The sequence below is a fragment of the Acomys minous genome (genome assembly GCF_964271855.1).
Source record: "Acomys minous genome assembly, chromosome: 2".
NCBI classification, from domain to species: Eukaryota; Metazoa; Chordata; class Mammalia; order Rodentia; family Muridae; genus Acomys; species Acomys minous.
The window spans coordinates 84,687,831-84,700,431 of record NC_140484.1 but is presented as its reverse complement, the minus strand read 5'-3'; the positions used below and the strand labels follow the sequence as shown (position 1 = coordinate 84,700,431).

At 55.5% G+C, this 12,601-nt stretch overlaps 1 protein-coding gene across 2 annotated transcripts; it reads left to right on the top strand.

Annotated features, from left to right (window-relative positions):
- The first annotated feature begins 13 nt into the window (after positions 1 to 13).
- EMC10 (ER membrane protein complex subunit 10) lies at positions 14 to 6,900 on the top strand. Of its 2 annotated transcripts, XM_084771087.1 has the most exons (8): positions 14 to 193; positions 1,809 to 1,881; positions 3,634 to 3,743; positions 4,331 to 4,435; positions 4,639 to 4,820; positions 4,915 to 5,008; positions 5,706 to 5,792; positions 5,976 to 6,900. In XM_084771087.1, exons 1-7 carry the CDS (start codon positions 80 to 82, stop codon positions 5,790 to 5,792), a joined length of 765 nt encoding a protein of 254 aa, XP_084627213.1. In that variant the 5' UTR covers positions 14 to 79; the 3' UTR covers positions 5,976 to 6,900. The 2 variants fall into 2 exon arrangements, with proteins under 2 accessions (XP_084627213.1, XP_084627212.1); XM_084771086.1 differs by lacking the exon at positions 5,706 to 5,792 and having other exon boundaries at positions 15 to 193.
- Positions 6,901 to 12,601: the final 5,701 nt, after the last annotated feature.

The window sequence follows — 12,601 nt, the reverse complement described above, 5'->3', positions numbered from 1 at the left end:
ATGCGCACGACGAGCCTTAGGATGCGCTCTGTGACTCCCGGCGTGCTTTACGGCGCCCGGCTCTTCTCAGCGCCTCGCTATGGTCGCTGCAGGTGCCGGGGTGACCCGGCTGCTAGTGCTTTTGCTGATGGCAGCCGCGGCTCCTAGCAGAGCCCGAGGCAGCGGCTGCCGGGTCGGGGCCGCGGCGCGCGGGGTGAGTGCTCGCGGGCGGGGCGGGGCGGCCTCCTCCTGCCGGCGCTAGATGGGCCGCGTCCTGAATATTCATGAGAGGATGTGGTTTGCTTGGAGCCTCAGCTGACGGAGGTCGAGGCTTGGGGTGGTGGTGCACGCCATCCATGGGACAGGATGAGGCCGGAGGACCAAGGAGTTTGAGGCCAGCTTAAGGCTGCATCAGATTGTCTCAAAACCACAAACGAGCCGAGCGCGGTGGCGCACGCCTGTAGTCCCAGCACTTGGGAGGCAGAAGCAGGCGGATCTCTGTGAGTTCGAGGCCAGCCTGGTCTATAAAAGCGAGTTCAGGACAGCCAGGGCTACACAGAGAAACCCTGTCTCGAAAAAAACAAAACAAAACAAAACTAAAACCCAAAAAAACCAAAAGAGTGGGTGTGGTGCTGCACGCTTTCAGTACCAGTGTTTGGGAGGCAGAGACGGGTGGATTTCTGAATTCGAGGCCAGCCTAGTATATACGGAGTTCTAGGGCCAGCCGGGGCTACGTTGTGAGACCCCCGAGTCAATAAATAAATAATAAAAAATATGGCAGAAAAGCAGTGCGGGAGCTGTAGGGGTGGAGTCGATCTCCTGAGTGTGCGTGAAGAAAGCAGGCCCTGCAGGATCCAGAGTGCTGTAGGATCCTCGTTAGGAGAAGCTTGAAACTAAGAGAAGAAAAGGCCTAGGCCTGGCTGTGGGGGTGCAGTCCTGAGGTCCTAGGAGTGCCAGGTTATCCAAGGCAAGATTGCCTGGGCTACCTAAAGCCCTGTTTCAGAAAACTCAAAAAACAGTGCTAGGGAAATGGGCGTTAAGAGCACTGGTTGCTCTTCTGCAGTACCTACCTGCATCTGAGTCCCAGCACCCACTTGGCAGCTCACAACTGTCTGGAAACTCCAGTTCCTAGGGGATTGGACACCCTCTTCTGGCCTACCAGGAACACACACGGGACACAGATGTACATGCAGCAAACACCCGTACACAAAATTTAAAAAGAAAAGAAAAGAAAAACCACAAAAAATTAAACTGGTGGTGATGGTACTTATCTGTAATTCCAGCACTCAGCAGGTTGAGGCAGGAGGATGGTCTTGAGTCGAGGGAAGCCTGGGCGTGCTTTAGTGAGACTCTTTGAGAACGTGGAGCAGAGGCGGAGGATGCAGGACACACTGGAGAGAGGTGGAATTCCTCACGGTGTGAATGGCCAGGTGTTCACAGATGTGCAGAGGAAGCCGGTGTCTTGTGAACTCACCGGTGGCGAGCTTGACAGGGACTTGGGGAGCAGAGTGGGGTGCTGCTTGCCTGTAAAACCAGCACCGGGAGGTGGAGGCAGAAGGATCCTGACCCAGAGAGGCTGCAGTGAGACTCGCAAAAAACAAAGGAAAGATAATGGTCTGGGTCTTGGACATGAGAGTAACGGTTAGGTTAAGCATATTTGTAGGGTTTTCTTCTGGGCTATGGAAATCTACCACGTGAATATTCATGAGGGCGCAGTCCTGGGGAAGCCAATGAGACTTGTTCAGTCTGCCGTTCTGTCCTGGGACCAGTGGGTTCTGCCTTGCCCAGGGCTTGAGTGGTCCTTACGCGGGGCCTTGTCTCTCCTGCAGGCTGGAGCTGATGGCCGTGACGGGGAGAGCTGTGGCACTGTGGCATTGCTGCTGGAGCATTCATTTGAGATTGGTGAGCTCATTTTGTCTTCAGCCTTACAGGTCTCCTGTGGGGGAGAGGGCCAAAAGGACAGACAGGTGAAGACAAGCTGCTTTTAGATGCCCCACACCTGACTTCAGGGGTTCAAGGTTGAATGCTTGCTGGGCATGCCCAGGGGCCTGGGGTGCATTTCTGTTAGTGGATATTATATATGTACACACATACCGCACACATAAACATACGTGTGTATGTGCGTGTGTGTGTACACGTGTGTGAGCTTACATGTACATGTGTATATGTACATGTCCATATAATAAATGTTCATGTATGATGGTAAAGGAAACTATTTTATGCCAGGATCCATGTAGGTACCTACTAGCCATTTGTCCTTGACTCTAGTGCCTGGAGGGTAAATTCCCAGGAACCTTGACTCAGTGACCCTACCCAAATATGTACAGCCGTGACCATCTGCGTATTATGATACGGCTAGTTGGGTTTTGTTTTTTGTTTGTTTGTTTGTTTTTGTTTTTTGGGCTTCTGTAACTTGCTTAAACAGATACCCAAAGGTTGTTTTGAGTTGCCTTAACCACTTAACTTGCCAGAAAACAGACCAGTTTTTGCTTGTTTGTGTAGATATTGCAGGTCTTTTTGTGGTTTTCACCTTTGAAGTTTTATTTTCTTTCACAGTTCCAGTTACTGTCCATCATAATGGGGTTGTCACATCAGGAGCTTCAAACGCTGGTTAGATCACATCCTTAGTCCAGAGCAGAGAGATGAATGCACACGCGCTCACCTGTGCTCAGCCCCTCTTTTCACTTAATGTAGTTCAAGGCCCAAGCCCAGGGAATGGCCCCACCCACAGTGGGTGGGCCTTCCTACCTCAGTGACTGATCAAGGCATTCACCCATACGCCAGCCTCACCTAGACAGGCTCTCACTGAGACCCTCTTCCCTGGTGGCTCTAGACTGTGTCAATTAAAACTAGCCATCAGTGCCCCTGATGCTGTTACTCATGTGGCTAGCTGTCGGTCTGGACAGGTTTTACCTCTGTCACCTGTCACCTGTACTATTGCTTTGTTCCAGTAAAGTTTCCTTTCACAGAAACTAAATACAACAGGCTAGCAGTACATATACACATCTGTGTACACACATATGCATGTCTAAGTATCCACGTGTGTGTATTTACCTGCATACGCACACGGAGGATACACACGCATCACTGTGTGTATATAACTACTTCCTTCTTGCCTCCAGACCTGTGGCAGCCACCCCACTCCCAGTCAGCTGAAGAAGGAAAGTAGGAGCAGACACCTCTGACCTCTGACCTGTGTTCTGCCTTTGCTCCCTCAGATGGCCCTAGTTAGTTTCGTGAGGCAGTCTGTGGGGGCACTGGCCCTTTTTGCTGCAGAGCAAAGAGGTCTGGGCTGCAGAGCAAAGAGGTCTGGGCAGCGGCACAGGGCCCCCTCTTTCAGGGAAGGCAGAGCTGGGCCAGCCCCAACATCTGCCTGACTAAAGGGGCTGTGAGCTTTGCTATGGGAGCTAGCTGTTAGCTTTGCCCACAGCTCCTTAAGTGGAGCCAGGCAGGCACTTGTGACAGCCAGGCCCTTGTTGGCCCACAGAGTTCCTCTAACCATCCCAGAGCCGTCTTGTAAGGCAGTGCAGGCCTTGGGAGACTCAGCCCGGGCTGCCCTCTGGGGCAGCAAACAGGTAGGTGAACAGGCCTCCTGTTGCTGAGATGGGGCAGGTCACTCTGTAGGCGATTGTAACTAAGCCCGGTTCCCCACAGGCGATGGAGCCAACTTCCAGAAGCGTGGCTCACTGCTCTGGAACCAGCAGGATGGCACCTTGTCAGCGACACAGCGGCAGCTCAGCGAGGAGGAGCGGGGTCGGCTCCGGGTGAGGCTCCTGGCAGCTGAATGGGCTTGGCGCCTAGCTCAGCCACCCCTCCCCATGGGGCACTTAACTGCCTTCCCAAGGGAAAGCCCAAAACAGCTGTCATTAGACAGGAGGTCTCGCCTTGTCCCGGGTGGGCTCTGTCCTTGCTCCCTCCAGAAGCTACCATGTTGCAATTTTACTTCTGCCCAGTGTGAGGGTGACGGGAAAACTTGCTGTGCTGCAGTGGCTGTCTGCCTTGGTGCCTGCGGTGCCGTGTCTCTCTCTCCTGGTCTCCTTGGGATTCTCTGTCTTCGCTTCCTCTGTGGGCAACCATTTGAAGCACCTGCCTTTAGGTGCCTTTGGGGTGGGGACCAGCTGTGCTGGGTCAGTCTCAGTGCTTGGTTGCACAGTTGCTAATGTGGCTTTTCCACCAGGGGTAGGGCAGCCCTGCTGTTGTAGCCTCACTTGGTAGCCAGGCCACCCGTGTGGGCAGACTCTTTGTGAGCCAAGGGTTGTGGGAGATGCTGTGAGGACCAGGTTCAGGGAGCATTCTCCCGATCAGCCTGGTGGGCTGGCACTCCAGGTCACCCGGCTTCGCATACCTGCAGGATGTGGCTGCTCTCAATGGCCTCTACAGGGTCCGGGTCCCAAGGAGGCCGGGAACACTTGATGGCTCAGAAGCTGGCGGCTACGTGTCTTCTTTTGTCCCAGCGGTAAGTCACTGATGAGGGCTGTCTACATTCCTGCCTGCCTCAGTGTCCCCCTAGCCTTTATGGAGCCCCTCACTGTGGGGCCCTGAGGAACAGTTCAGGTTGAACTCCTGCAGTTGGGACCTGGAGGTGGGGTGCAGGCTCATCTGTGGGGGAGTGTGGCAGAGCTGAGCGGCTCCCTGACCACCCCACCCCACCTCCCACAGTGCTCCCTGGTAGAGTCGCACCTCTCGGACCAGCTGACCTTGCATGTGGATGTGGCTGGCAACGTGGTGGGCCTGTCAGTGGTGGTGTACCCCGGGGGCTGCCGGGGCTCCGAGGTGGAGGATGAGGACCTGGAGCTGTTCAACACATCTGTGCAGCTGCGGCCTCCAGGCACCGCCCCAGGGTGAGAGCTGGAGGGGAGGCCAGGGCCGCTGGCTGCCTCAGGTGCCCAGGTACTGGGGCTCTACCCCTCACCTTGTCCCTTCCCTCGTGTTTAGCCCTGAGACTGCAGCCTTCATTGAGCGCTTAGAGATGGAACAAGCTCAGAAGGCCAAGAACCCTCAGGAGCAGAAGTCCTTCTTTGCCAAATACGTGAGTGTGGCTCCTTGACCCCGCCTGCAGGGGGCCTGTGTTTGTTCCTCTACTTGGGAGGCTGAGGGCTGTGGACCCCACCTGAGTTGTACCCGGCTGAAGTGGCTCCAAAAGCTCAACAGCCCTGGGCTAGGCTGGCGGTCTGCAGGCACAGGCATCCCAGGATGGGAACAGCAGTGTGTAAGGCATGGACAGGAAAGCTGTGGGCACACATGCAGGAGGGCCAGGTGGGAAGGGGCAGCCCAGTGTCCGGAGAAGTGAGGGAGCTTGAGGGGGTTGCAGCCATGGGAGGCCCAGGGCCTGGAGGCAGGTTGCCCTGGAGTAGATGCAGGCGGAGGTGCGGAGGGCAGCCTGCCAGCCTGAGGTGTCTGTAACGCCCGGGCTCCTGAATGGGCCTGGGGTGTGGAGGGGTTAGACCCTCCCGAGGAGCAGACTGCACGTAGTCAGCCACCCCTTGAGGCTGGAGACTTGTGCCAGCCCCAACAAGGTAAGCGCCCAGCAAGGCCAGTGTGGCTCCAGGGAGAGGTGGGAGGGTGCTGAGGCCAGTGACACTGAGCCAAGCTCCTTCCCCTGGGGCCTCAGAAGCCCCTGTTACAGGAACTGAGGCCTGGCAACCCTCAGCCCCGTGTCTCTGCATTTACTTGAGGGCTGGCCCTAACCATGGCCAGGCTGCTGACCTGCCTCCCTCCCTCCTCAGTGGCACCTCATCCTGGGGGGGGCCGTGTTGCTCACAGCCCTTCGTCCTGCTGCCCCAGGGCCTGCGCCAGCGCCAACGGAGGCCTGAGTGAGGACCCAGATCCCTGCCCACCTTACCTTCTGCCCACGCCCTCCTGTCCCTGCCCCTGCCTTGGCCCTGCCTGTAGTGTCTAGGGGACCCAGCCCCTCCCCTCTGTGGCCCCTGCCCTGGGCCAGCCTCATCACTTACCTCCCTTCCTCTCGTGTCTTTGTCCGTCTGTCTCACCTGCAGTGGATGTACATCATTCCGGTTGTGCTGTTCCTCATGATGTCGGGAGCACCAGACGCCGGGGGCCAGGGCGGCGGCGGGGGCGGGGGCAGCGGCCGGTGAGCAGCGGCATCTCCTAGAGCCCCCCCAGAGCCTCTTGTCCGTGGCCACCCTAGAGGACTGACTCCCTGCCCCTTCCGTCTCCCTATTGCATGAAAATGGAAGGCTGTCCCTTCCCACGAGCCCTCTGGCCTTCTCGTAGGTCCCTCATTCTGTCCCCGAGACTCTCTCTGTTCCTGTTGACTGAGAGCTGTCATGTACCTCCCTGTAGCCACCTCAGGCCCCCTGGCTTCCCTGGGCACCGTGCAACTGTCCCACCATGTGGTACTGTGTCCCTCTCTCCACTAAGCACCCACTGGCCCTGCCCGGCCCCACCCCACCATACAGTTTGGGAACATGCCAAGCTCTCTCCAGCCTCTGTGCCTTTGCCCCCCCAGGCTCCCATGCACCCCTCACGATCACACTCAGGCTCTCTGCCAAGGAGCAAAGTGGCCAGGAGGCCTCTGCCGCTAGTGGCTGGGTCTGCCTCCAGCCCACTCTCCATGCAGCGTGCTGTGCTCTTTGTGACCCCTCTGGTGCCCCAGAACACTGTTGGTGACTTCCACCACTATTTTTTCCGTGTCTGGATGTCCCACCTTGGATATATCACTAGGAGAGGGTTGTGGGCCTCCCTGCTAGTCTCTCTCTTTTGCGAGTGCACACTCTAGGGATTTGTGTGCACATTTTGAAAGCCAGTTTTGAACTGGCTGCTTGGCAGCTGCTGGCGTGGCCATGCTCTCACACATGCATGGCTGTGGGCCGTGGTGCCGTGGGCCGTGGCCGTGGGGTATGTCCGTGCGGCCCCAGCTGCGTTGTGTGGCTGTTGATTAAACCATTCCCCAAACAGCCACCATTCAGTTTGCTTCCTGCCTTCTGTGGTTATAAACAATCCCGGTGGCTGTTGTCACTTATCTGGTGTATATCTGAGTGGCTTTCTTAAGGACACGTCACAGAGGGGTGCCTGGGCAGATTAAAGTTTGTGTGAGCAAGGACACGTTCCAGAGTGGAGAAGGAGGCTGGCTCCCGACCCTCCGCGCTCATTTGCTCATTCCTACGCTTGCTGGCACAGCAGCTGCGCAGGCTCACGTGTGTGTCGTCGCCCCCCCCTCCCGTGCTCACACAAAGATCACTGTGGGACCTGGCCCTCACTGAGTGGCCTCCAGTGGCGGTGTATTCAGTGTCGGTTAGAATCCCAACATTCCAAGTGCTGCCTGAGCCACATAGTGACTTTAAGGCCAGCCTGAGCTACTTAGCAAGACCCTGTCTTAAAGACCCAATGGGCTTTCGTTGGTAGAGTGCTTGCCTCACATGCATGAAGTGGGACTACCACCCCCTGTCCCCACGCCAGTGCATAAGCTGGCTCTGTGTGGCGGCCCAAGCTCATTATCAACACTCTAGGGAGTGGAGGCAGGAGGACCACAAGTTCAAGGTATTTATTGCTTGACCGTTTAGCAAGTTTGAGGCCAACCTGGGCTATGTGAGACTCTTGCCTCAAAATAACAAAACCAAAACCAAGGCCGTTTGTTCTGCGCACTGTACGGCCAGTTTCCCCAGTCTGTCACTGCAAGTGAGACCTGGACTCTCAGGCCATCTGTGTTGTGGTGATGCTGTGCCTGAGAAGCAGCCAAGGGGCAAGGGCTGGTCAGGCTTCTCCGTGTGGAGTTGGCCTCACACAAGACAGACTGTGATGGAGGCCGCTCATGTCATGATAGTCAGGGGGCTGAGCCTTTAAAGGCCCACCCCTCCAGGTCTGCTCTCCCAGCTGAGACACAACACTTGGGGGATGTTTCACCTTGGCACCATGCTCTAGTCCCACGGATACCTCCCGCAGCCTCCCCATCAGGCCATCCCCACGTGTGGGCCCTGGCAATTTGGTGTCCAGGGAGAAGGCACAACGTTCAGCATCCAGGAACCTCAGGCGCGCCTGCCATCTGAGCATCAGCTCACATGACATGTGATGCCCTCAGCCTCTCCCTAGTGTCTCCATAGTGTGACAGTGGCCTTGGTCCCAGGGGTTTGGCTATTCATGAAAGTTGACCGTTCCTACATGGAATGGTGGCTGAACGCCTCGCCGACTTCTGCTGTGACAAGGAGGATGACAGCTCACCGATTTCCTGGTTGCTACTGAGGCCAGACTTGAGTTTTCTGGAAGGTTTGCTATGCACGTCTCAACCCTTTTCTAGTTTCAGGTGCTACCTTCTGGGTTGGGGTGTGGCTTGGTGGTTACATGCTTGCCTGGTGTGTGTCAGGAAGGTTCTGGGCTCTTTCCAGCACTGCCAAACAATCCAGAATATATAAAGAACTTAAAAAAAAAATCTAAGGAAAAACAGCTTAGTAGGTAAATGATCTCATGAAATGAACAGACGAACCTCAAGGCTTGAGACAGTGAAGATGAATGTCCGCAGGTTTTCAGGCAAGTGGCTGGGGTGTGGCTTAGGTGGGATACTTGCTCATTACCCAGGATGCCCTGGGTTCAAACAGCAAAAGCCTATGTTGAGATTCTGCCTCACCTCAGCCAGTTAGGACAAGTGCTGTCGAGGGTGTGTATGACATCGGACATTCAACGCACTGCTGGTGAGAATGCAAACTACCCCAGCCTCTGTGGAAGAGGTCCAGAAGATTCTCAAGAAGTTGGTGATAGGTCTTCCACAGCAGCTTGGTCTCACTGGCCTCTGCCACACTTGAGCATCTCCTGAAGTTCTGGCGGTTGGCATTCCATAGAGGAGCCCCCGCACCGAAGAACAGGCAGCCACCCTCTGTGTCCAATGACAGAAGTGGGTGAGGAAAACAAATATACACAATAGAGTTGCTTTCAGCCATAAACAAAACTGTTTACAGGAAAATGGATGCCCTGGAGGTAATCAAGGATGTGAATTAAGCCTGGCTGAGAAACATGGGACAAAGAATAACATGGTGGCGCACGCCTGTAATCCCAGCCCTCAGGGAGGCAGAGGCAGGGGGATAGCTGTGAGTTTGAGCCCAGCCCTGATCTACAAAGGGAGATGTGCATGTAATAGTTTAAAAATGTGTACATGTAGCAGCTGGGCACCGTGGTGCACACCTGTAATCCCAGCACCTAGGGAGGCAGAGGCAGGCAGATCTCTTGAGTTCAAAGCCAGCCTGGTCCACAAAGCGAGTCCAGAACAGCCAACGCGGTCAAGAGAAACCCTGTCTCAAAAAACAACAGAAACAAAAACCCAAGGCAGGAGGAAATGTGTACATGTACCAACACTTGGGAAACTCCCACGGATGCATCTTACTGCAGAGCCATCTCCACATTTTAATGGTGGAGCTGTTGTGTCTCTGTACCTGGGGGCTTTCCCTTCACTTCAGGTTGGTTCCAGCCGGTGCTTTTGTGTTCTAGCTGCTGAATCCAGGAGGCTCCCTGGGGCTTCTCCATCCCAGCTAAACTAGTTCTTGTTGGTACCCTGAGAGCTCACTGTCCGGGGATTTGGACACAGTGGCTCCACACGAAGCTTTCCACTCTTTCCCCGATCTCTCTGCTCCCCTGTGGGAGGTAACTGCAGTTTGCATGAACAGCAGCAGCAGCAGCCCCTGCAGGGTGGTCTCGCACAAGCCCAGAGCTTATTTTCTTTGCAGCCAGTTGTAGATCTGCTTGGCCCGTGCTGCAGGAGCCCTGCACATGTTCTCTTACCACATGTACCTGCAGGACATTTGGCCAGACAACTTGTTGGGTGAGATCCGAACTTGCGGCTGCACACACACTTGTGGCTGCTGCTGCCCCACTGCTACACTCCCACCAGCGGTCCTAACAGCCCCGAGGTCCCCTAGACTGCATCCTTATCTGCCACCCAGCTCTTTGCACCTCTGCTCTTGCACAGTGGTTCCTGGATTGTTCTAGAAATGCTGTCACTGGTCCAGCCTCAGGTCAGAGCCCCACCCTTCCTGCCCTTCCAGGCTGCCCAGTGGTAAGACCCCCCCACCCCCCACCTAGAGTGAACTCCATCCCTTCCTGGCCCTTCCATCCAGCCTTGTCCCTGGCCTTCCCGTCCATGGCATTCTCCAGCCACTGTCCACCCCATCCTGGGCTTCTAACACCAGAGCTGACCCCATTGCTGCCCTCTCAAGGCTTCTAGCACCCATAAGACAAAACTCCCAGCCCACCTGGTCTGGCATTTGATGCCCATAATTAGAGCATCAGACTAGGCTTCCGTGTGTGTGTGTGTGTGTGTGTGTGTGTGTGTGTGTGTGTGTGTGTGTCTGTGTGTGTGTGTCTGTGTGTCTGTGTGTGTCCCTGTGTAGTCCTGGTTGGCCTCCAACTCACAGAGATCCATCTGCCTCTGCCTCCCCAGTGTGGGATTACAGGCACGTGCCACCACACCCAGTTCAGGCCAGGCTTCTTAAAAGCTGCACCCTCCATCCCTCTGCCCCCTCCTGCCCAGCCCCTTTGTCCACTTACTTGGTCCCAGCTCAGTCCTTGTTCCTCTCCTGACCCCCCCCCCCCCAGCTCACTGGTCGAGGTCATAAGATGAAGGTGGCTCAGGGGGTGAGTTACTCCTCATCCTTTGCTCCATCCATGGATGCTCCTCTCTGGTCCCCAGGAAGGTTCCCCTCACTGGCTTCTAGCCTCAGGCTGGCACTTAACCTGTCCTTGGCTACTTTAAAATTGCTAGGTGAAACGGGTGAGGTGGTGCATGACTCAATCCCAACACTCAGGCAGAGGCAGGTGGATCTCTGTGAGTTCGAGGCCAGCCTGGTCTACAAAGTGAGTCCAGGACAGCCAGGGCTGCACAGAGAAACCTTGTCTGGGCAGGGTGTGGGGGGCAGGGGGAGACCCAGACCCCAAAAGTATAGCATGTGTCTCTGCTGCCCACTGTAGCTGTTGGAATTCTGGAGGCACTCTGACAAAAACAGGGGGCCATTCTTGGGCTTGTAGCTGCCCACCCCCTGCCCCCAGTCCTGGCTAGTTTTATGCCAACTTGAAACTAGTGAGAGTCATCTGAAAGTAGGGACCCTTGATTGAGAAAATGCCTCTGGCTTCCTTCCTTCCTTCCTTCCTTCCTTCCTTCCTTCCTTCCTTCCTTCCTTCCTTCCTTCCTCCTCCTCCTTTGAGACAGGGTTTCTCTGTGTATTCCTGGCTGTCCTGGACCTCTGTACACCAGCTGGCCTTGAACACAGAGATCCTCCTCCCTCTGCTTCAGGGATTAAAGGCATCACCACGGCCCAGCTGCATTTTCTTAATTAGTGATTGATGCTGGAGGGCCCAGCCCACTGTGGGTGTTGCTATTTCTAGGCTGGTGGTTCTGGGTTCTATAAGAAAGCAAGCAATGATGAGCAAGCCAGTGGGCAGCACCCTGCACGGCCTCTGCCTCAGCTCCTGCCTCCAGGTTCCTGCCCTGTTTGAGTTCCTGTCCTGACATCCTTCACTGATGGGGTGCAATGTTGAAGTGTGAGCCAGATAAACCCTTTCCTCCCCAACCTGCTTTCATTCATGGTGTTTCATCACAGCAATAGGAACTCCAACTGAGACACCCATCGTGGCCTGCACCCACATTCTACTTAGCAAGTAGATGGGTTGTTCACACACCTGCAGCAGGTTCTGTTTTATCCCCTTGTCCACGTGGGTCCACCCCCTGGAACACTCAGTATTGAGTGACTTAGCATGGATGAGACTCAGAGAGGTAAGACACCATAGTCAGAGTCTGAAGTCAGGAGAGATGGCCCAAACTTGTAATTCCAGCACTCAGGAAGTGGAAGCAGGGGTAGGCGTGGGGCACCAAGTTCAAGGTCATCCTTGGCTACATACAGTGTTCAAGGCCAACCTGGGTGGCATGAGACCCCGTCTCCAAGAAACAAGCAAACACTTTCTGTGATTATTTCTGTTAATAGTAAAAATGGCCATTTCTACACATTTCCCAAAGTTCCCCTTGCCCAACTGTTCATTATTGGGAACACTTTTCAGTGCTCTGTGCCAGCTGGTGAGTCCCATTAGCTCCTTTCCAAACACACACAGGTGGTTGGTGCTGGGCAGTGTTGGTCCTTTAGGCAGGTGAGTCCTAAGAAGCCTCTGTCCTAGCAGCTGCTGGCCGTCAGTGTCCTGCAGGTGGTGCACAGCTGTCTTCATCTGGAAAACTGAAGTCAGCTGAGGCCTTCCATTGCTGATGGCTGAAGAGGGTGGAGCCTGGCAGGGGACAGAACAGCCTTATCCCTCTTCACCAATCTCATACTTCGGAGTCCCAGAGCCCATCCCTGACCAACCCCGGATCCCATGCTGTTCTGGCGTGTCACTTACAGGATGCATGTGTGTGTGGGCAGCTCTCTTTCCTCTTTCCGACCTGATCCTTTGCTTCGTGCTTCCAGGCAGCGTCCAGCGACCAGGACACACAGAAAAGAAAGAAAGAGGTGTCACAAAGACCCAGCCCTACACCTGAACTCTGGTTTGGTTGCCATGCTCCTGGTGATCAGCCTCCAGCCACGACTCTGTATGGCCACTGGATCTCACCTCCCGCTCAGGGCCTGGGGACCTCCCAGCACCAGGGCAGGGGGCTGGGGACAGCAGGAGAGGTGCCCCTGGGGTTGAGAGCTGGGGG

Bases quoted from the DNA above. Each gene is read 5' to 3' on its own strand.
- EMC10 (XM_084771086.1), top strand. From the start codon at position 80: ATGGTCGCTGCAGGTGCCGGGGTGACCCGGCTGCTAGTGCTTTTGCTG. The intron at 4,436-4,638 runs GTAAGTCACTGA...CACCTCCCACAG, and splicing joins TGTCTTCTTTTGTCCCAGCG to TGCTCCCTGGTAGAGTCGCA. The intron at 5,009-5,975 runs GTGAGTGTGGCT...TCTCACCTGCAG, and splicing joins AGTCCTTCTTTGCCAAATAC to TGGATGTACATCATTCCGGT.